Consider the following 23139-nt stretch of genomic DNA (forward strand, 5'->3'; position numbering starts at 1 on the left):
GTTTGAGTAAACTCCAGGAGTTGGTGATGGACAGGGAGGCCTGGCGTGCTGCAGTCCATGGGGTCGCAAAGAGTCGGACACAACTGAGCAACTGAACTCAACTCAGCTAGGAAATGATACTCCCTGCCCCAGAGACTATTGAATGTACGAGAAGACACTGGACAGATTTTAGAACAGAGACTGCCATGTGATTGACAAAGTTACATCTAACTCATGCTTGAGTTAAGTGAAAATCAGTCAGTATCCCTCTGCGAGGAGATCAAACCAGTCAATTGTTTGGGAGAATGGAATGCTAAAACTGAAGCTCCAATACTTTTGCCACCTGATGCAAATAGCCGACTCAATAGAAAAGATCCTGATGCTGACAAAGATTGAGAAGGGGACGACAGGCCAAGATGGTTGGATGCCATCACTGACTCAGTGGACATGAGTTTGAGCAAGCTCCGAGAGGTGGTGAAGGACAGGGAAACCTCGCGTGCTGCAGTTCATGGAATCGCAAGGAGTCGGGACACAACTGAGTGGCGGAACAACAATCCCTCCACAAATCTAAATAGGAGGACCTATGATGCAGGCTACAGCATCTGATGGTCCTTTCCCTTGAGTCCACCTAGCAGTAACATCAGAATCGCTGTAGCTTGTCTAAGGGCTTGGGTGTGGGGCTGGGGAGAAGTGTAGAGAATGGGGCTTAGTACTGTAACCACCTTCACTTTTCTCATCTGATGTTCACATGTCTTTTTACAAATGTAATATAACTTGTATTATATTAAAATAGTTCAAATGTTTTAAAAGATAAGTCAGGAACACTCATGTCTCCACCACCCAACTGAGGAGCCATCTGTGTACCAGATAAGAAGGACCAGTCCATTCCCCTCCAGAAGTAACACAATTCTGTGTCTTTCGCCTAACTTCGTATGTTTACTACCTTAGTTGTTGCTGTTGTTTAGTCGCTCAGTCCTGACTCTTGTGACCGACCCCATGAACTGTAGCCCAGGTTCATCTGACCATGGGATTTCCCAGGCAAGAATACTGGAGTGGGTTGATCTTCCCCACCCATGGATGGAACCTGCGTCTCCAGCTTGTCAGGCGGATTCTTTACCACTGAGCCACCTGGGAAGTCCTTACTATCTTAGTATTTATCTCTAAATGCTGTATGGTGATTTACATGTGGAAGATTCATCATGGCTCCTGTAGCCTCTAATTCACGGATTTCCTCTCAATACCCCGAGCCCTTAGCTGTTCGTCTGGCTGAGCCTCCATGAAACTGTCTGACTTTCCAGACCCAGTTTAAGAAACTCACACAAGAAAGATTTGGTAGAAGGGGAGGGAAGGTGGATGAGACCTCTCGGCCGCTCGTGAAGAAGAAGGTGTGTGAAGCTGGCTTTTAGTTTTTAGGACAAATCCAGCAGCAACTGGGTCCCTTCCTTATGGCCTCCGCTTGACCTCGGGCAGTGGGTGTCCCGCCCCGTCCTGTGGCGTGGGCGGTGGAACGCCCTCCGGCCTGAGCAGGACGCGGCGCCAGCAGGCTCCCAGCCCTAGCGGGAGCGCCCGCAACAATACGCCCGCAGCCCTTTGTCTCTCTCGGGCTCCCGTCCACCCGCCCCGCCCCTGCATCACCATTGGTCGCGGCCCCGGCCCGGGGCGGGGAGGAGAGAGTGAGGAGGCGGGGCCGCGTGGCGTCAGCGCAAGATGGCGGCCTCGGCGGCGCTGTTCCTGCGATTGCGGAGCGGGCTCCGGCAAGGCGCGCGGGGGCTGTGTGCGAGGCTCGCGACAACGCCCCCTCGGGCCCCGGACCAGGTGAGCCGGATGGGGTTGGCCCCCGGGTGCTGGGGCTCCTTCCTGGAGTCCCGGGCGGACTGGGGCCGCCCGGAGCTTCTGGAACGCAGCACCTCAGGGTGCTGAATGGAACGCCACCCGCGTTTTGAGTCTTTTCCCCGCTTCCCGGGGTTGGCAGCGCTTGCTCCCCCGGGGATAGATGCTTGGGGACTCAAGTGTGTCCTCTGAACCTTACCTCCTCTGGATCCCACCTCTTCTGGACCCCACCTTCTCGACCCCACGTGGGCGCCGGGGAAGGAGGGGTCACCCGTTCTCCTGTCTCAGTGACTGTCCAGGTAATACTTGAGGGGGAGGGGCCCGGGACACTGGAGTCCCAGCCTGGCCTCGCGGGTATTTTCCCCGCCATGGTGTTGGTGGTGTTGCTCGGGCTTCTGATTCGACCTGCCTCCATCTTGACAGAGACCCTGTCCTTCTGACCTCCGGGTCCATTACTTCTGTGCCCTGCTCCCCAAGTTCCAGCAAGCGATTGCCCCTCCCATCCGTCCCCCTCGATGCACCGCTACTGTGAGCTCCAGACGTCCGGAGGACTTAAGTCCCCGTCCTATCCTCTTGCGTGTCCTTCAGTGCTTTGCTCCAGGAATCTTAGTCAGTGTTCAGTCAGGGTCCCTGATCGTATCTCCCTGCCCTGCTTCCCCCCCCCCCGCTCCGGGCCTGTAGGATCCTGGGCACCGGGGCTTGTTATCTCTTGAACCCCTGGGATCCTAGCGCCAGACGATTTAGTTCTTGACTTTTTTGAGAGACCCAGTCTCCTGCCTGCCCCTCCAGGGACCCAACACCTGGAGGCCATATGGGTGTCCTCTTCCTGGCTCTCAACCTTGATTCTTCTCAGACCAGGGTGATGGAACCACCCTGACCTTGTTTCTCTCCTCTCTTGGCCAACCTACCCCTTCTCAATTGCAGGCTGCAGAGATTGGGAGCCGAGCAGGCACTAAGGCCCAGACCCAGGGACCACAGCAGCAGAGAAGTTCAGAGGGTCTCAGCTATGCCAAAAAAGTCGCACTCTGGCTCGCTGGGCTGCTCGGGGCTGGTGGGACCGTGAGCGTCATCTATATCTTCGGTGAGGAACATATTCCTGTCCCCCAATTATGTTCTGTTGGCCCTCTATTCTGCTGGGGGGACGTCCCCCTCTTTCCTCTAAGGGCTTCACCCATCTTCATTCCCTGGCTCCTCCCTCAGGAGGGCAGCCACCTGGAACTTGGAAATGAGGGAAGTCCCCCTACTGCCCCTCTACTCAAGGTTCTACACCTTCTAGTTAGTTCCTGTACCAAGCTATAGGGAGTCAGTTTGAAGAGTGGGAAGGAGAGGTCTGGACCAGCCCCCTAAGCTACCTCTTCCCTCAGCACCCAAAATTCCCGTCCTCCCTCTAGACCCTTTATGCCTCAGAGACCCAGCCCTCCTGGTCTCAGAGGCCCAGGTATTCTGGCTACCAGCCCCCTCCTCTCTCTCGGGAGACCATGCCTCTAGCCCCCTTCCCTCAGACCCAGGAGATAGGCCCTCTGCCCTCTTCCTCCCATAAGTTCCAGGAGACCAGGCCTCAAGCTTCTCATTCATCACTATCTCCCTTGCAGGAAACAACTCTGTGGATGAAAATGGTGCCAAGGTGAGTGGGAGAGAGACCCAGAGGTCTTACCAGGAGTCGCATCCTGTGGGTCTCCTCCCATCTGGTCTGTTCAGGCTCCTTTCTGGTCTGGAGTGAACCCTCCCTCCCAGGGACCTTTGCCTGCTCCTCCCAGAGCCCCATTCTTTGTCTGGGTGTGGTGGGGTTCTGCCTCTGCCATCCCAAACCCTTCTTTTTTCTCTCTACCTCCCAGATTCCTGATGAATTCGACAACGGTGAGTATACAGGCGTAGATTCTGGGGTCCCCTGACCCTCTCTACTGTGCCCTCCCCATTTGGTGCCCCCCACTTCCACTGGGAGGTGGGGGAGTCAGCAGCTGTATGGCTTGTGGGGAGAGGGGCATACAGAACTCCAGCCCCCTTCCCTGGCCCCTCAGCCCAGGAGCAGATGGTCAGGGACAGTGGGGGAGGGGGATCCTGGGTAGGTGGGACTGCTTGGGGGAGAACTGGGCTTTCTCTGCCAGACACATGGCTTCCTGTGCCTTAGATCTGAGCATCTGCAGCCCCTCACCCGCTTCTTTATGACAGCCTCTTTCCCACCAGGCCATAGCCCATCCAGCTCCTCATTTCCAAAACAATGCCTCCTTCCTCCCTCCCCGCCTTCTGATTAGCCAGCTTTTAGGGAGTTTCTGACAAATTGAATAGCAGAGGGGAGCTACCAATTCTATCACACCTGGTCCTTCCCAAGAGAAATATAAAACTGGTAGGTCCAGAAAGCCACTTGTTTGTGCTAGGGATGTTTGCAAGCCGGCACGTTATTATGTTGGTGTCTTAAACTCGGCAGGTAGGTAAGTATGTTTTAACTGGGCAGATGTAGAGTCATACTATTTTAAACAAGTCAACATACTGATTTAAGGTGAACAGGTAAACCTGTAGGTTTAAAGTGTGTGTGTTCACAGCTCAAGTGGTGTTTCAGTATTTTGGTTTCAAAAAGACAGGTCTAGAGATAGTAGTTTACACTAAAAATACCATATTGAAATAGGGAGTCATGTAAGATTTCTGTTTTAAACTGGACTTGGTGTATTCCTTTAAACCAGGATTTGCTAACCTCAGCCATGTTGATACCTTGGGTCATATAGTTCTTTGTAGGGGAGTGTCCTGTGCATTGTAGGATGTTTAGTACTGTCTTGGGTGTCTGTCCACTAGATGCCAGTATTGTGACAATCAAAAATGTCTCCAGACATTGTGAAGTTTCCTGGGAAGCGAGGAATAAAATTGTGTTTTTAGTTGAGAACCAACTAGGTTAAAGTATATAGACGGCGTGCTACGTCGCTTCAGTTGTGTCCGACTCTTTACGACCCTATGGACTATAGCCTGCCAGACTCCTCTGTCAATGGAATTCTCCAGGCCAGAATGCTGGAGCGGGTTGCCATGTCCTCCTCCAGGGTATCTTCCCTACCCAGGGATCGAACCTGAGTCTCTTATGTTTCCTGCATCGGAGGTGGGTTCTTTACCTACCACTAGTGCCACTTGGGAAGCCCATATAGACATGTGTGTATATTTATCGTGGCTTATCTAGATTCCACATATTTGCTTAAAGCGGGCACACCTGGAGACCTAGAGGTTGAGAGTTGACAAAACACACTGCCATAATGTTAGCAGATTCATTTATACACATGTGGGATTTAAGTGGGCAGATACAATATTCTATTTTATACCTGGGGTGATATGCAGATATAAGTATTCAGATTAAAACTTGACAGGTGAATAAAAACATTTGTTCCTACCCGGCAGTGGGTTATGTCATTCCCTTTTGCCTTGGTTCTTGGAAATGAGCTGTTTCAAACCAGGTGGGTGTTTTAGGCCTGTTTGTATCTGGTAGATAAATAAACCCCTGGTTTGTCCAGGGGTTGAGCAGCAGCTTATCCTGGAATCCCTTTTTGCCCTGGTGTTCTCCTAGATCCAATTCTGGTACAGCAGTTGCGCCGGACATACAAATATTTCAAAGATTACAGACAGGTGAGCAGGAGCCCTGGGCCGCAGCCCCGTCCCACCCCTGCCGGCCTCCCACCCCCGCCTTGTCTGAGTGCCGAGACCTGGTCTCTTTTTCACAGATGATCATCGAGCCCACCAGCCCCTGCCTTCTCCCAGACCCTCTGCGGGAGCCGTACTACCAGCCGCCATACACACTGGTCTTGGAGCTCACTGGCGTCCTCTTGCACCCTGAGTGGTCGGTGTGTCTTGGGGAAAGCAGCGGGTTGGGGACACCGCATAGGCCTGGGCGGCTGGCTTGTGGTGACATGGTCAAGAGCATAGATGCTGGAGCCAGGCTGGGGTACAGCCCCCATCCTGCTCTGTGGTCTTGGAGAGGAGGTGTCACCCCTCCTGGCCTTGCTTTCCTCCCCTGTGCCGCTTCCCCACCTGTAGTGATGGCAAGTGTCCCTGGGCACACAGTCAATGCTAGAGCGGAGTCGGCTGTTACTGGGGGACCCAGATCCTGCAAACTCATAGACCCTCAGTCGCAGCCCTGTGCCCGTGAATCCCTCCACGAGCCACAGAGACGGGAGAGAAGGCTCTGGGTCTCAGTGTGTCCCTGTTCTCACTGCATTTCCAGCTAGCCACTGGCTGGAGGTTTAAGAAGCGTCCAGGCATTGAGACCTTATTCCAGCAGCTCGCCCCTTTGTATGAAATTGTCATCTTTACGTCGGAGACTGGCATGGTGAGGGCCTGGGGCTGGGATGGGGTGGTTGACATGGTAAGAGGTGAGGGAGAGCTGCAAGGCCAGGGCTCAGCCTGACCTTGTTCCCACCCCCATGCACCACCCCCAGACTGCCTTTCCACTCATTGACAGCGTGGACCCCCACGGCTTCATCTCCTACCGCCTGTTCCGGGACGCCACGAGATACATGGATGGGCACCATGTTAAGGTGCCGTGTGGGGGCCATGGTGGGCCTCTGGGACTTGGGGGAAGGCTGGCACTTGTTTGACTTGGGATCTGTTACTGTGACCCGTGATAGGGGTCCAGCAGTCTGTGGGGCTGTGAATTGGGCCTCTTGATGGGCTATTGTCCGAATACCCATGCATCTCGATGTCTATTGGGTTTCTGACTGTCTTGGTGGGTCTAGGGGTCTGTGGAGTTTTTCAAGGTTCAGAGGGACATGGGTTGTAATGGAGGCTCTTGAAGGGTCTGTGTGGGTGCCTGTCTTCGTGTGACTCCATGTGTGTTGCTGTGGAGCAGTCTGCACCTCTACCTGTGAGAGGTTCACAAACTTGCCGCCTGTCACAAACCCTAGGGGTCTGTGGTTAAATGCACAAGTGCCCACTTCCCTCCCAAGGGAACCTCCAAATCAACCTGTCTGTGTGCCCGGCCTCGGGTCCAGGAGTCTTTGTGACTTGCTCCCCACTCCCTGGGAGGTTGGGTGTCATCATCCAAGCCTGGTCTTCGAGAGGCCCTTTTGTGGTGTTTTAAGTCTGTGTGTGGTCTGTCTGTCTGCCTCTCTCCCCTGCTTTGATTTCCTGCCTGGAAGAGAAGGAACACAGGCCTTGACCTGACCTTTCACTCACTTCCAGGACATTTCCTGTCTGAATCGGGACCCGGCCCGAGTAGTAGTTGTGGACTGCAAGAAGGAAGCGTTCCGCCTACAGCCCTACAACGGCGTCGCCCTGCGGCCCTGGGATGGCAACTCTGACGACCGGGTCTTATTGGACCTGTCTGCCTTCCTCAAGAGTGAGGCCAACCCCTGACCTCCTGGCCTCTGACCCTGAAGCCCTTGACCCCCAAGAGGAATGATCGATGCTTGATCCTGGCTTGTTTTTTATGGAAAACTGGGGATTTAAGATGCAGGAGATCCATAAGCATCTTGCAGTCTTTAGAAGCTTCCTAGAATGTTGGGGATGCTCTTCTGGAATGGTTAGATGATGCCCAGGAATGTTCAGGGGGAGCCCTTTTAGGCTACTGAGAAGGGTGCATGTAACTCCAACCCCCCCCCCCCCCCCCCGCCCAAGTCTGGCCTTTACCCTGTGGGCCCCACCTCCCTCTGGCCTTCAGCCTGGCTGACCCCCACCTGCTGTGTCCGCAGCCATTGCTTTGAATGGTGTGGAGGATGTTCGAACTGTGCTGGAGCACTACGCCCTGGAGGAAGACCCACTGGAGGCTTTCAAACAGCGGCAGAGCCGGCTAGAGCAGGTGGGTGCTCAGATCCCCACTGTGGGTGGGGGATGTCCCATCAGCTCCCCAGGCTCTTGATGGAGGAGCCCTAAGCAACCTGTCTCCACTCTGGCTGTGTGACCTCATTACAAGGGCCTTCTCTTCCACACCACCCATCCCAGAAGGCCCTTGTAATGAGGGTTGAATAGATCCTATAGCCTACTCTGAGGACAGGAGGCAGGAAATGCCAGGCATTTGAGATAGGTCCAGAGACCTTGAGGGTTTCCCTGGTGGCTCAGATGGTAAAGAATCTGCCTGCAATGCAGGAGACCCAGTTTGATCTCTGGGTCAGGAAGATCCCCTGGAGGAAGGAATGGCAACCCACTCCAGTATTCTTGCCTGGAGAATTCCATGGACAGAGGAGCCTGGCGGGCTCCAGTCCATAGGGTAGCAGAGTTGGATACAACTGAGCAACTAACACTTTTGTCTCTCTTTTCAGAGACCTTGATGTTCTGGGGGCCCTAGTATTTTGTGGGGTGGGGGTTTGGATCAGGTCTGGGAAGAGGGATCCTTGGACACTTGGCCCGAGGTTTGGGCAAGTTCTGATGACCTTGGTGTGATCCTCATCATTTGTAGATGGGGCTAAGAATATAGATTGAGAAAGAGATTCCCAGGCGTCTAGGCTCAGGTTGACCAGGTTTGGGGTTGTGTTCCTGGCTGGTGCGCCTGAGGGCACAAAGGGGGGATCCCTGGAGATTTGGGCCTGGCATCCTTCAGCATCCAGACAGGGGTCTTAGGGCTCAGGGAGCAAGATGATGTCATCAGGGTGGGGCCTGGGCTAGGTGCCCAGGGTTCAGGGGACGGGGATCGTGAGAGTGCCTGGGGTTTGAGTCTGGGCTTCTGTGGCTCGCAGCTGGCTTTCCTAGTTTCTGACCGCAGTCTTTGCATTCTGGCCTCATCCTGTGTCTGGGCTGGTGTTCTGAGATTGTGGGTAAAGGAGTCCGGGCTGGGCAGAAGTTTAAGGAAGGAGGTGGCCCTCAGGCTGACTCTCCTCTCTGTCTGCCCCCAACTCTAGGAGGAACAGCAGCGCCTGGCCGAACTCTCCAAATCCAGCAAGCAGAATCTCTTCTTCAGCTCTCTCACCAGCCGCTTGTGGCCTCGCTCCAAACAGCCCTGACCTCTGAGCCTCCGCAAACTCAGTGCCTGGGTTCCAGGCCCGAGGCCCAGCGTTCCCAGACCATGGCTTGGGCAACCACGTGTCCAATAAAGTTAATTCCAGACGCCACACTCCAGTGTCCAGAGGGTCTCCAGATGGGCGCGTCAGGGTGCAGTGCGGGACAGTGGGGGACCTCGTCCCACAGTGGCTGATCCGCTGCCGAGCACAGAGTGGGTGCTCTGGTGGATCAGGGTTGGTCTCTGAGCCTGGCCTGGGAATCTGAAACCCTGGGCAGGAGCCTGCCCTGCCTGCGTCTTCCTGTGTGCCATGTGGCCTGCGCAAGTGTGTCTCCCTCTTTGGCCCCAGATTCCTTACAGAAAAAGAAGAGAGGACGGCGCTGTGGGCTTGGAAGACGGAGCCACCAGGCTGCTGCGTAAATGTATCAAATGTGGGCTTGTGGGGCACCATGGACCAGAGATGCCTCATGTCAAGGGGGCAGCTGCTGCCCGGCTGGGGCCCTGGAGTGGGCCTGGAGTTGCTTGATCCTCTGATTTTTCAGTAGAAGCCAGGGAAGGGGATGTTTATGTTAAATCTCTCAGTTTTAAAATGTTGGCTCCTAACTCAGACTGTAGCAGAACTCTGCAGTGGAACTTTCCACCATGTTTACCCCATGTACTGTCCAGTGCAGCTGCCAGCGACCATGGGACCATGACGGACTTGAGAGGCGGCAAAGGTAACTGAAGGATGAGATTCTTTTTTTTTTTTTTTTTTTGGATGAGATTCTTAATTTTGTTTCTTTTTAAATAAATAGCCACCTGCAGCTCCTGGCTCCTGCATTGGACAGCACATTTGGGTATCATTTAAGAGTGTGAATTCCACACTTTGTCTTTGGAAGCACAGAGTCTCAACCACTGGACAGTCAGGGAAGTCCCTCCAGACTCTGAAATAATACCCAAATCCAAGTTCAGATCCAAGCCCTCCCAACTCCCTGACTTGTGTGGTCACAAGCAAATGAGCAAGTTAACGTCTGCGCTCGGTGCCTCAATTTCCACATCTGTAAATACCAGTACCTACCTCACAGGCTAGGCTTGAGGGTGGACTGAGACCCTCCACATAGACACTCAGATGGTAGCTGTGGGAACCTCAGAAGCACCTTTCTGCCTCCCTTTCCTCAGCTCTAAAATGGGGGCGATGGTAGCGCCTGTCTCGGTAGGGTGGTCGTGAGGAGTCAGGGGGCAGCTGATGCTCAGGCTCTGTGTATGTTCAGCGGAGCTTGTTGTTGCCAGGCCATGTTGGTTCTTCACAGGCTGAACTGTCCTGTACCATCTTGGCAGTCCCCCCCACCCGCCGTCTGTCCTAGCCTGCTCCAGCCAGCATTTAGTGCTCATACTAGTTAAATGCTTTCAGAATGCCCTTCCCTGGTATTTGTTAAAATAATTAAAATGTATTTGAAACTGTGCAGGCCAGATTGAACTTCTGAACTCTAATAGATTTTTTTTTTTTTAAGCTCACAGATATCTATAAAGAATTAAAAATTGCAATTCCCCATCCCCACCTGGAAGTGTTACCATGAGATATACCATTTGTAATCCAACAAGAGTTTCCCAAAATCCAGGACACCCAAGCTTGAGGGCATCTGCAAAGCCTGTGTTTTTGCACATAGCTTTGAGAGTTGGAAACTCCTAACTGAATGCAACATATTTGGGGCTCATGATCCTGGGGAGAGTGGATTGTGGACGGAGGGAGTCATTGCCAGTGAATGTTCACCTACCACAGGAGGTGACACATGGAACCTTCTGAACTAAGACTAGGATCTGTCCACCCACGGGGCATGAAAGGAGGAAGTGCCTCTGTTCATTGGCATGTAGCCCCTGGGAATTAGGGCTAGCACTCTGGGCAGTGCTTCAGTCCAGTGGATTCTCCCAGGCGTTTTCCCCACTGCTGTGCTGGTTTGGGGATGGTGTGGTCAGGTCACACCTGCTCAAAGTTGGAAGGGAGGAGAGGGCATTTGACTTGTGCCAGGTGGTCTCTGCCAGGAGACACTGCTTATGCAATGGATGTGGCCTTGGGTGTTTATATTAAATGCTGGGGCATCAGGGCATCCTTCAGTGGGCAGGTCTGGGCCAACCTTAGGGCAGAATTCCCAGGTTGCACACCACTCACAAGCCATGTGACCCTGGGCAAGGTCTCAGCTTGCTCATTTATAAGAAGGTAATAATAGGACTTCTCTCAGCAAATATAAGCACCAACTGCCAGGCCTCATTTTAGGCACAAGGGTGCATCAGTGAACAAATTATAGAGAAAAAGCTCTGCTCCTGAGGTGATGTTTTCATGGAGGAGACAGAAAATGGTCTGATTGCTTGGGGTACAATAAATGCATAAAGAAAAGTATGATAAGGAGATAGATTGGTTTGGGGACTGGAGTACTGTTTAGATTGAATGGAACAGTCAGGGAAGGCCTCCTGGAAGGGTGTATTTGAGCAGAGATCAGAATGAAATGAGGCGAACCATGGAGAGATTTGTGCCAGGCATGGTTACCCCAGGACCTTTGCACTTGCTATTCTGTTTTCCTGAACTTTTTTTCCTGAGATCCATAGGGCTCACTCCTTTCCCTCCTTTAGGTCTTTGCTCAGATGTCACTTCAGCATGGCTTTCTGTGGGCTCTAAGGTGGGCACATAAGGGAGAGTCCTAAATAGCCAAGAAGATGCTTGGAAAGCCCTTAAAGAACACATGTAGACCTAAGAGAATTCACAGGAAACATGCCTAGCACAAGCCCTCAATAAAGGCTGGCCATTTTTACAATCTTTAAAATTTTTGAGCTGTATCAGACCTGGAATCTGTTACCTTTCCCAGTTATGATTCAGGGCAGGAATTTGCCTTCTCCAACAGCTAACGGCTGTCCAAACTCCATGTGAATATCTCCTATGATGGGACGTTCACTGCTCTACCTATCCCAGAAGAGGGCCTGATTTGCCTCCCAATAACTCTTTGTGATCCACAAGGTTCTATGGCTTCCGGGCCACAGAACTTGTTGAGTATGGGGAACGTGTCAGTCACTCAGTCATGTCCAATCCTTTGCAGTCCCATGGACTGCTAGGCTCCTTTGTCCATGGGACTCTCCAGGCAAGATACTGGAGTGAGTAGCCATTCCCTCAAACCCAGGTCTCCTGCATTGCAGGCAGATTCTTTACCATCTGAACAATCGGGGGATCTCAGAAGTCTGAAGGCACTGGGGAGCCATGGAAGAGTCTATGTAGGAGGGGGCCATGGTCAGATGTGTGCTTAGAAAGACCTTATTAGCCACAGTGGTCAGGGCTGGCATAGAGGAGACATGGGGGGAGTGGGGCTGTGGAACTCAGAAGAGGTGCCTGACCCCCTTGGGGAGTGTTAGGGAAGACCTCCTACAGAAGGAGAAGTCTGAATGGTAAGAACAGAATTAAAGAAAGAAGGAAGTGGAAAGCATATACAAGTAGAAGGAAAATCTGTGCAAAGAAAGCTGGGATGTTCTGCACAATTGACCATGGCCCTCCCCGCCCAGAATCCATGACTTCCATCCTCAGGATGACAAGCAAACTGTTTAGATTGAGTTCTTTCATTCATTAAAAATGACAGATCCCTCACTGTATGCCTGCCTCTACTGAGCTGTGCTGGATTGAGCACCTTTTCCAAAAGAAAAATATGTACGTGTATAACTGAACTTGTATTTTCCTTTTTAATTATTAGCCTCTAAGTAGGATTTTTTTTTTTTTTTTTTTTTAAATTCTGGGAGGCGGGGGTGGGGGAATTTACTACATCTAAAGGGCTTTGCCCAGCACCTGGCACGGAGTGAAATGATTATGGCCAGCGGGCTGGAACATCTGCTCTAACTGGCTGGCCTTGCGGACGTCCTGGAACACTAAGGGGCTTCTGGAGGGCGCGGGGGTGGCCCCCTCTTCCATTCATCCTAGAGTGGAGGGAGCGGGCCCCTGATCCGCGAGGACAGAATTTCCTGCCCATTTGCTGCTCACACCTTCCGGAGGCCAAACGGGCAGCCCAGCTGCGGCCCGAAGGGGGAGGGGCACGGCCGCCCGGCAGATGGCGGCATTTACATACAGCTGGGAGTCCCCTCTGGGGCGGGGGCTCCTCGCCTGGGCGTCTGGTGCGTCTGTGATGGGGTTGGGGGGTGAGGTTGGGGGGGGTGGCTTTGTTTTGGGGAGGGGAACATACTCGAGCATGCAGGCATACACACGCACACAGAGGTCCACAAAGAACACTGGATCTTCGTCCTATCCACACAGGGCTACATACACCCCTGGACCTTCCACACCCAGACTCCGGCACACACAAATCCTCAGTCGTTCACAGCCTCGCGCAGACCTTACCATGTACACAAACACAGCCACCTAGAGGCACCTGCACAGACCACAAAGTCACAGGTTCCTACATCTATACAGGAGCTCACATTCACGCATTCACCTGCACGGAGAAGCATCTACACAGCCACGGCAATCTCAGAAAGTCACACAACCATGAGATCATGGTCGTCGTCATTCTCCCATGCAGCTGTATGCATGCGACCACCCCCATGCCTCCCCCCACCGCACACACAATCTTAGAATTACTTACGACTTCACGAAGAGGTTTAACCATACAGTTTCAGGCACACGTGGAGCTACACAATCTCACCTAGACACCCAAACACAGGCACGGGTACCCTCTTCTTCCTGTAGCTCTCACACCACACACATACTTACTGAGCCTTAAAATCATACCCAACCTGACACACGAGGTTAACCCTCAACCCCACCCTGTCCTCAGTCACACAAGGTTGTGCCCACAACGGCATGTAAGTTCACACACTCACTACATTGTGGCCAGGACAGGATCTCACTGTCGCTCCAGCGCGCTGCTCTCCTTCCCCTGCGACCTCCTCCCCTGGGGTCCCCCGAAGCCCGCGGCTGCCCGAAGGGGCGGAGCCGTCCTCTCAGATATAAGGCTCCGGAGCCCGCAGCTGCGGCTCCCAAGGCCCCCTGAAAGGCCATGGTCGCCCCGCAGATGCCCCAGCTCCTCTCCTCGACGGTGATCCTGGCGCTCTTTTTCCTTCCCCAGGTCAGAGCCGAAGTGGAAAGGGGGGATGGGAGGGAGGGAGACACGGGGGTCTTGGGGATGGGGCGCGGGGCGGATGAGACGCCTGGTTTCCCCCGGTCCCCCTCACGCGGTTCCCCTCTCCGCCCCAGGTACAGCCGGCCGGCGTCTTCGAGCTGCAGATCCACTCTTTCGGGCCGGGACCAGGTCCGGGCGCCCCGCGGTCCCCCTGCAAGGCCGGGGGCTCCTGCCGTCTCTTCTTCAGGGTCTGCCTGAAGCCAGGGCTCTCCGAGGAGACCGCCGAGGCTCCGTGCACCCTGGGCGCGGCGCTGAGTGCGCGCGGACCGGTCTACACTGCGCAACCTGGAGCTCCAGCGCCCGAACTGCGGCTGCCTGACGGCCTCCTGCGCGTGCCCTTCCGGGACGCCTGGCCGGTGAGACCCAGCCCCGGGGCATTCCCGTGTGGGGGCCTCACCAGAACCTCGGCTGCCATCTGCCCTCCAACTTCCAACACCCTGCCCTCCTGGGATTCCAAATTCCCAGTACCGCTATCTCGAATTCCACATTCTCACAGGCAGAAACCCTGCCCATGCGTGCATGCTCAGTAGCTACTAAGTTGTGTCCGACTCTTTGCGACCCAATTTTCTGACTCCAACTTGCCCTCTAGGGATCCCAAATCCACCCTCCCCCCACCCACATCTGGAAACCCGAATTTCCAGAACCCCATGCTCACCTTCTGGAAATTCTCAATTCACAGAACCCTCCCCATGTTCCTTGGGGATCCCTAAACACTGGGATCCTAATTTTTATACCCAAATTTCCTTGCACCTGGGGACCCTTCTACACTCTGTCTTGGGTACCCCCAATATCTTCTCACCTTATCTCACACCTTTCAGTTGGGGCCTGTATCCATGACTTTTTCACCTCCAAAATCCTATTTCCCATCCCACAACCCCCAAAGCATAGAGGCGAACACAGGTGTTTGTTTGTTTGTTTAATTCTAGACCCTTGTCCTTTTAGGGAAGAGACTTTCTCTTTTCCAGCCTCAGCTCCCTCATCTGTTAAACAGGGGGCCATCATGGTACATCACAGCGGTCCTTTTTGAGGGATTCAACTAGGTATCTTGAGTATAGTGCTTCCTACATAGTGAGTGCTCAATTGTTACTGTTCAGTCACTCAGTTGTGTGCGACCTCTTTGCGACCCCATGGACTGCAGCACACCAAGCTTCCATCCTTCACCATCTCCCAGAGTTTGCTCAAATTCATGTCTATTGAGTTGATGCCATCCAACCATCTCGTCCTCCGTCATCCCCTTCTCCTCCTGCCTTCAATCTTTCCCAGCATCAGGGTCTTTCCCAGCATCAGGGTCTTTTCCAATGAGTCAGCTCTTCGTATCAGGTGGCCAAAGTATTGGGACTTCAGCATCAGTCCTTCCAATGCTCAATAAAGACAGCCAAAACAGTCGTTCCTTCCCTGGGCCAGTCCCTCTGGGAATTGTCCTGTCCGAGTCTTGCGTCCAGCACGGTCATCACTCTTTACCCCTAAAGTCTGGCCTTGACCAGTACCTGCCCTGACCACTGTCTTCATTCTTTCCTCCCACCTTCCTCCACCCACCCAGGGCACCTTCTCTCTCATCATCGAAACCTGGAGAGAGGAGTTAGGTGGACAGATTGGAGGTGAGTGTCTTCAGTTCTGGGTCTTTGCTGCAGAGTGTGGGGGCTCCAGGCAGTTGGGGCATGATGTGAGGTCAAGGAGAGTGACATTGGGCTGTCCATAGGGTGGGGTGTTCACAGAATTGCTGCCCCCATGGTGTCGTCACAGTTCTGGAGTGTGCTGCAGGGTGTTGACAGCCCCAGGACTCTTGGCATGTTGATACAGAAATGTCCTGACATCAGACAAAGTGGGTTGGGGGCCGGGGGAAGCTCTCTACTCTCTTAAAATTGAGTCAGTGGACCAGGATATAATATTTAACAGTCCTGTTCTGTCACCATCTGATTTTGAGAACCCAGGGTCCAATATGAGTTACTTTCTCGTTCTTGTGTGTAAAGCTCTGTCACCTTGTCCACATAGAGGGCCCCAGGAGCCCTTTGGGACGTTGCAATTTCACCAGACAGGTTTCAGGGAGGGACAATGGATGATCTTAACCTTAATTGGAGGGGATCTCTGGTGCTATATAAGACCCACAGTGGGGGTTCTGTCACCATTTTCATATAAGAAGATCCTGAGACACAATTTGGAGGTGTTTTGACCTCACTTCAAAGACTGTCATTGTCCCTTGGCCATAAAGGGTTATCATACGTCCCAGGGTGGTTAAGAGGTCTCTTTACTTTAATGTATAAAGATCCTAGGGCAAAATACAGGGGCATTGAGAACCGTTATCATCATGATGGTCATCGGGATTGCGTCATCAAAGATTCCCAGGGCGCACTGGCAGAGTTTGCAGCCTTGCTGAGTAACTCATCCTCAGGATTCAAAAGGCGTGTTTTGACCTCTTTGAGATAGGCAGGGAGAGTGCGAGCCTGCGCCCTTCGTCTCCAACCTGAGACTGAATCGGGCCGCACCCCAGCACATCTCCCTTCTCCCCGAAGGTCCCGCCTGGAGCCTGCTGGCGCGCGTGGCGGGCCGGCGTCGCCTGGCGGCCGGCGGCCCATGGACCCGGGACGTGCAGCGCGCAGGCGCCTGGGAGCTGCGCTTCTCCTACCGTGCGCGCTGCGAGCCGCCGGCCATCGGAGCTGCGTGCGCGCGCCTCTGCCGCTCGCGTGGCGCCCCCTTGCGATGTGACCCGGAACTGCGCCCCTGCGCGCCAGTTGAGGACGAGTGCGAGGAACCGCGTGAGTCCTGCGTTCAACCCCACCCCATCCCATCACGGCCCCCAGGCCCCTTTCACAACCTGGTTACCCGCTTCAGGGAACTGGGGACCCGAGAACCCCTCCCCAGTTCCATTCGGAGTCTTCAGCCCGCTCCCAGGATCCAGCTACCACCTTCAGGGAAAGCCCTGCCTGGACACTCCAGCCCCGTTCCCTTTTCCCAGCACTCCTCTCCCCCAGTTGGAACCCCACATCCATTTCCCATCTTGTACCCCCAGTTCCTCCCCTAATCCATACTCACACCCCTTTCCCGATGCTCGGACCCCAAAGCTCTTCTAATTCTGGGGCTTTCCTACTTCTACTCAGGAACTTGGGAAGCTCCTCCCATTCCCCCACTGCCCTGCCCCACCAACCCCCATTCCCTGCGATTGCACTCCAGACCCCACTGTGTTCTAAAGCTTGGGATCCCCACCTACCTGGATACCCCAATGTCTGAGCCCCTAGAACTCCCAGGCTTGCCATAGCCTCCCAAACCCGCCCTAATCCAAGGCCCTCCCATTTCCCCTGAAAGGCCGGGGGTCCCTCCTCAATCTTCTTTCTTCCTTCTCTCTTCAGGCTCAGACCTGGGAGCCCCCACTCCATTCTCCTTCCAAGAGCACAGACTCTGGAACTCATTGGTCTGGGTTTTAAATCCTCCCTCTACTGCTTCCTTGCTGGGTGAATCACCCCACCTCTTGGGGCCTCAGTTTCCCTGTCTGTAAACTGGGGATCTCAATACCAGGTAGCCCAGTGGGTTGGCAGTCACAAAGATCAAATGAGGGATGCAGGGAAAGTGCTCAGAATCATCTCTGATTTCCTATCCTCCTGACTTTGCTCTTCATCAATATTCCTCTCCCCTCTGCCTCTCTCTCCTTCCCCCCACAGCGGTGTGTCGAGCAGGCTGCAGCCCAGAGCACGGCTTCTGTGAGCAGCCGGATGAGTGTCGATGCCTGGAGGGCTGGACTGGGCCCCTCTGCACGATCCCTGTCTCCAGCAGCAGCTGCCTCAGCTCCAGGGGCCCATTATCTGCCACCACTGGATGCCTCGTACCTGGGCCTGGGCCCTGTGATGGGAACCCGTGTGCCAATGGGGGCAGCTGTAGTGTCAGTATCAACCCTCCCACCTCATCCTGGACTATACTGTACTCGGGGAGTCCCCTGCTTGGGGCTCCATGACTCAGCAGCCTCAGGGAGGCTAGCTATCAGGGAGGGCTTCCTGGAGGTCTCCAGCCTGCATCTGGGGCCCTGAAGTAGGATGAGGTGATGGGGCTTGGGGAGAGCAGGCCCAGTGGGTGGCACCTAATGGGGTGGATGTGGGAGTGCCGAGGGATCCTGTGGGCTAGGGAACAACTCAGGGCTCAGGTAAGGGTGGTGGGACCGGGTGGGTTGAGGATTCGGGATGGGCGAGCATCAGAGAAGACTTCCTGGAGATGGGCTGGGGCTGGGCTTCTGAAGTCCAGTTTGGTGGATGGGGGGTAATTGGAGAAGCTAGACCAGATGAGTGGCCTGGGGGAAGCAAAGGTGGTGGTGGGGGTGAGCCTGGGATGAAGCAGAGCTCAGTGAGGGGGACAGTGACAGAGTTCAAGTTAGAGGCAGGGTGTGAGAAGGGGAGACCCAGGGAAGGCTTCACGGAGGAGGCGGGCTTAGAGCTAGGATCTGGAATTAGGCCTGGGCCATGCAGGCAGCACCAGGGAGGGCAGACAGGGTGGGCAGCATTTGATCGGCAAAGGTATAGAGGTGGGAATGGAATCTCTCTGGGCCTCCAGAGCCTCCCCTCTGTGGGGCCGGATGGGCAGACCCAGAAACACGGAACAGAGGGGTTGTCTTGGCCCAGGGACTTTGCCCAGGAGGCCTCTGCGACCTGGGAGGTGGGACTGGACAGGGAGAAGCCCCCCAGTGACCCAGAGTGAGGAGCGGGATAGGGTTTCACTCCAAGGGAATGCTGACCCCAAGTCTTCTTGCCTGTGCCCAGGAGACCCTGGGGTCCTTCGAATGCACCTGTCCCCGAGGGTTCTACGGGTTGCGGTGTGAGGTGAGCGGGGTGACATGTGCGGACGGACCTTGTTTCAATGGTGGCTTGTGTGTGGGAGGCGCAGACCCCGACTCGGCCTATATCTGCCACTGCCCGCCCGGGTTCCAAGGCTCCAACTGTGAGAAGAGGGTGGACCGGTGCAACCTGCAGCCATGCCGGAACGGTGAGGTGGGGAGAGCAGAGCGGGGAGGGATGAAGGTGGGGGCCCCGCACAGTCAGTGGGCAAGAAAAGGGCTTGGCTCACGCAGTCCCTGGGCGGTGGGGGGCGGGGGCGGGGGCGGGGATCCTGACTTTGCCCTGAGGCCTGAGGAAGTGATCCTCCCCCCTGCCCAGCCTCAGTTTGTTCTGTGAACCGGGTGAGATGATATTCCTATCTCAGAAATCTTTGTTGACCATCCACTGTGTGTCAGGCCCTGTTCTGGGAATGCAATAGGAAATGAGATGAAAACCCCTACCCTCATAGAGGAACTTCCCAGGTGGCGCTAGTGGTAAAGAACCCACCTGTCAATGCAGGTAGACATAAGAGACGCAGGCTTGATCCCCGGGTCAGGAAAATCCCCTGAGGAGGGCATGGCAACCCAGTCCAGTATTCTTGCCTGGAGAATCCCATGGACAGGGGAACCTGGCAGGCTGCAGTCCATGGGGTCGCACATGACTGAAACGACTTTGCATTCACACACACACACACACACACAGAGTAAATAAAGGTTAGATGGTGATAAAAACCTAAGAAGAAAACGCCAGAGGGGGAGTGTGTATGGGTGGCAGATTGACATTTTAGCTAGAATGGGTAGGGAAAGCCATGCTGAAGGGAGGGAGGGAGTCATGTGGGGGTCTGAGGGAAGAGTACATTCCAGGAGGAGGGATGAGCACGTGCAAAGACCCTGAGGCAGGAATGTGCCTGGTGTGCTGAGGACTGCGGGGAAGCGAGTGTGGTTGGAGCAGAGTGAGTGACGGGAGAGTGAGGTCAGGGAGGTGACAGGGACAGAGCCTGTAGGGCTTCATGGGTTACGGGGGAGCATTTTGGTGTTACCCAGAGGGAGACGAAGCCACAGGAGGGTACTGAACAGTGGAGAGACCTGATTTGATATAGATATTACAACATTAAAGGAGATCACGAATGTGAAGGGCTCAGTGAGCTCGTCTTCTTAGAATACTTGTTTAGTCGCTAAATCGTGTTGGACTTTCTGTGACCCCATGGTCTGTAGCCTGCTAGGCTCCTCTGTCCGTGGGATTCCCCAGGCAAGAATACTGGAGTGGGTTGCCATTTCCTTCTCCAGAGGATCTTCCCGAACTGAGCCACCAGGGAAGCCTATTAGAAGCCTACTGCTCTCCAAAACACTCATTGAGTGTGTTTACTCTGGGCTGAGTGGTACTGGGGACACAGTAGTGACCAGGACAGCTCTGGGCTCTGTCCTCAGAGGGGTATCAGTCCAGAGGGGAAGACAAGAGTCGTCCTCAGACAGAGCCAACAGTGGCTACAGGAGCGCAGGGCTGGCATGGAGGAAGAATCAGGGATGACTTCCTGGAGGAGGGGGCGCCTGAGTGCACCTGAGAAGAGAGCAGGGGAAAAGAATGGGAGAAAAGAAGAGAAAGGGGAGGAGAAGGCGTGGGCAAAGACAAGGTGGTCCAGACCCGTCGTTCTGGAACTGTTAACTATTTCAGTACGGTAAAGCCGAGACAAAAGACAAGAAACACAGAACTAAAGAGGTTGTGAGGCTCAGTCAATCCAAGACCACTCGGGGGGAAAGGAGGCGGGCCGGCTTTCCAGGCAAACTCCAAGAGCCCTTGAATTAAACGAGATAGAGGGGCCCAGAGAAGAGGTGGGGGCGGGGATTTCCGGGCTGAGAAAAAGAAGCGCGGGCGGGTTGGGGGAGCCGCTACCCCGACGCTCCCTTCCCCACAGGCGGACTCTGCTTGGATCTGGGCCACGCCCTCCGCTGCCGCTGCCGCGCCGGCTTCGCGGGGCCGCGCTGCGAGCACGACCTGGAAGACTGCACCGGCCACACCTGCGCCAACGGCGGCACCTGCCTGGAGGGCGGCGGCGCGCGCCGCTGCTCCTGCGCGCTGGGCTTCGGCGGCCGCGACTGTCGGGAGCGCGCCGACCCGTGTGCCGCGCGCCCTTGCGCCCACGGCGGCCGCTGCTACGCGCACTTCTCCGGCCTCGTCTGCGCCTGCGCGCCGGGCTACATGGGCGCGCGGTGCGAGTTCCCGGTTCACCCCGACGGCGCGGGCGCATTGCCCGCGGCCCAGCCCGGCCTGAGACAGGGGGACCCACAGCGCTTCCTTTTGCCGCCGGCTTTAGGACTGCTGGTGGCCGCGGGCTTGGCCGGCGCTGCGCTCTTGCTGGTCCACGTGCGACGCCGTGGCCCTAGCCGGGATACTGGGCCTCGCTTGTTGGCGGGGACCCCGGAGCCGTCGGTCCACGCGCTCCCTGATGCACTCAACAACGTGAGGACGCAGGAAGGTCCCGGGGACGGCCCGAGGTGAGGGGCTCGATCGCAGACGTAAGCCTTGGGCTCCTTGGCTGCTTTCGTCAATCTGTGGTGCAATTGGCCTGAGTCCTTGATGGGCCTTCCTGATTGGTCCATTTCTGTCCAGCCTTTTTCTGGTTGGGTGGTTTCACAAGTCCCTTAGTTGGCTTTGGGTTCCTCTCTGTGGTGGGTGGGAAAACAGGATATGAGAATTTAAAGGGTCTAGGTCTTACTTTTCTCTCCCGTAGCCCGTCCTCAGACTGGAATCGCCCTGAAGATGGAGACGCTCGTTCGATTTACGTCATATCTGCTCCTTCCATCTATGCTCGGGAGGTAGTTAACCCGCCTCTCCCCCCTCTGCGCACTTTAGGCACAGTGGACAGAGGCGGCCCCTGCTTTAGCTGTAGATCCCCTTTCTCTGTAAAATGGGGGTTGGGTGGGGGTGGGTAGAGTCTCTGGAAGATTCTAAAGGCCACTTCTCAGTTTTGACTTGATTTACTTCTGTTTGCATCCCTTTTGCTGTCCTTTTGAGCTCCTTGGCATCTTCTCTTTAGATGACCTTTGGGCCTCAAGAGGTGGGGAGCTTCAGGCTAGAGCTTCTCCACTGATTTCCACTCACTGGAGAAAGGGAAGAGAGGCAGAAGGACAGCCCCTCTCCCCCTTATTTTGGCCCTACCCATTGGCTTGGGGGATCTTAGTTCCGGTTCATGGATGGAACCCAGATCTCCGGCATTGAAAGCCTGGATTCTTAACCACTGGACATCCAGGGAAGTCCCAGAGGCAACCCTTTCTAATGCTTCCTACTTATTCTGTTTCTAGGCTTGACCTGGCCCCTCTCCATCAGCACGTGGAGACAGAACCTGAATATTTTTGTGTTCTCTGCTTCAGACACTTTGGAGTTCAAGCTGGAAGGGGTGACAGAGAGAATTTTGCCATTGGAAGTTGTACATAGTGGTTATTTATATCCTGTCTCTCTCTCCCCATGCCTCCAGAGATATCTATAAAAGCTCTTAGTTTGATCAGCTTTGACTCATCAAGTTGAGTGCTTTGTATGTGGTGTTGGGGCTGAGGGAAGAGATTTTTGTCTCCTGAGAAGAAGAATAGACAGGACTCTTGCAGAGGGTCGGAAATAACTCAAAGTTGTTTAAATAAACAAGAGAATGTATTAGTTCATAAAACTGAAAGCCCCGTGGCAAGTGTCGCTTCAGCAGGACTGAGTTCAGAGGCTCAATGTTTTTCTCCAGATGTCTCTGGGAGGACTTCATATGTAGGATGGATGGGCTTTCACTGCCCCTGGCTTGTCACATGGCCTTACTTGAACTAGTGGCCAGGCAAGTGTGACATATTTTTATTGGCCAGGTTTGGCCATTTGTCTGGTGTGTGGCGGGGATTAAGGTTAGCCTGTTCAAATCACATGGAATATGTGGGCAAAAGAGTGTCCCTTTCTCTACCAAAAGTCCTGGTTTGTTATTAATACTAGATTAAGATTAGCCTGTTCAAATCACATGGAATATGTGGGCAAAAGAGTGTCCCTTTCTCTAGCAAAAGTCAGGGTTTGTAATTAATACTAGATGTAAGTACTGTACCTGGCAGGCAAACAAACAGAACCAGTTGGTGAGAACAGAAAGAACCTATTCTACAGAGGAGTGGGAGGCTCAGAGAGTAGGGTAATTGTTGCAGCTCCTTTCTAATGAGATGGAGCAAATCTAAGATCTAGTAGAGAGGGGGATACCTTCCTAAATTTGAGGACTATCCTAAAACTGCTTTATATATCTAATACTACTTCGACCACTGAAGCTATAAAAAGTCTGCATCAGGACCTCTCTGGCTGTCCAGTAGTTAAGAGTCCACACTTCTCTGTGTGGTGTGGTGCAGCCAAATAAATAAATAAATAAAATTTTTAAAAAGCCCACATCAGCCAATTTCTGCCATTCCCCCTTCCCCATATTTTCTAATGGTGGGGACAGTGCCCAAACACCTTTGGAAATGAGCAGAATCATAGGGGTGAAAGAAAAGAGAACAGTGAGAAA

General features: G+C 54.2%; 2 protein-coding genes across 2 annotated transcripts; both read left to right on the forward strand.

Moving 5' to 3' along the window:
* The first annotated feature begins 1662 nt into the window (after positions 1-1662).
* Positions 1663-8822, forward strand: TIMM50 (translocase of inner mitochondrial membrane 50). Its single transcript, XM_061139284.1, has 11 exons — positions 1663-1794; positions 2734-2890; positions 3402-3433; positions 3645-3666; positions 5351-5409; positions 5505-5624; positions 6005-6109; positions 6219-6317; positions 6961-7117; positions 7470-7576; positions 8613-8822. The coding sequence occupies exons 1-11, from the start codon at positions 1687-1689 to the stop codon at positions 8712-8714; spliced, it is 1068 nt and encodes a 355-aa protein (XP_060995267.1). The 5' UTR covers positions 1663-1686; the 3' UTR covers positions 8715-8822.
* Positions 8823-13558: 4736 nt separating this feature from the next.
* Positions 13559-23139, forward strand: DLL3 (delta like canonical Notch ligand 3). Its single transcript, XM_061135534.1, has 9 exons — positions 13559-13782; positions 13911-14192; positions 15377-15434; positions 16347-16589; positions 17490-17707; positions 18576-18798; positions 20542-21121; positions 21358-21442; positions 21929-23139. Exons 1-9 carry the CDS (start codon positions 13714-13716, stop codon positions 21932-21934), a joined length of 1764 nt encoding a protein of 587 aa, XP_060991517.1. The 5' UTR covers positions 13559-13713; the 3' UTR covers positions 21935-23139.

Source organism: Dama dama, chromosome 4 (assembly GCF_033118175.1).
Source record: "Dama dama isolate Ldn47 chromosome 4, ASM3311817v1, whole genome shotgun sequence".
In the NCBI taxonomy this organism is placed as follows: Eukaryota; Metazoa; Chordata; class Mammalia; order Artiodactyla; family Cervidae; genus Dama; species Dama dama.

What these genes read in the sequence shown, in the direction of transcription:
- TIMM50 (XM_061139284.1), top strand. Translation starts at nt 1,687, where the DNA reads ATGGCGGCCTCGGCGGCGCTGTTCCTGCGATTGCGGAGCGGGCTCCGG. An exon ending in TTACGTCGGAGACTGGCATG is followed by an intron (nt 6,110 to 6,218) that starts GTGAGGGCCTGG and finishes CACCACCCCCAG; the next exon opens with ACTGCCTTTCCACTCATTGA. An exon ending in TGGATGGGCACCATGTTAAG is followed by an intron (nt 6,318 to 6,960) that starts GTGCCGTGTGGG and finishes ACTCACTTCCAG; the next exon opens with GACATTTCCTGTCTGAATCG.
- DLL3 (XM_061135534.1), top strand. Translation starts at nt 13,714, where the DNA reads ATGGTCGCCCCGCAGATGCCCCAGCTCCTCTCCTCGACGGTGATCCTG. An exon ending in GTTAGGTGGACAGATTGGAG is followed by an intron (nt 15,435 to 16,346) that starts GTGAGTGTCTTC and finishes TTCTCCCCGAAG; the next exon opens with GTCCCGCCTGGAGCCTGCTG. An exon ending in GGTCCCGGGGACGGCCCGAG is followed by an intron (nt 21,122 to 21,357) that starts GTGAGGGGCTCG and finishes TCTCTCCCGTAG; the next exon opens with CCCGTCCTCAGACTGGAATC.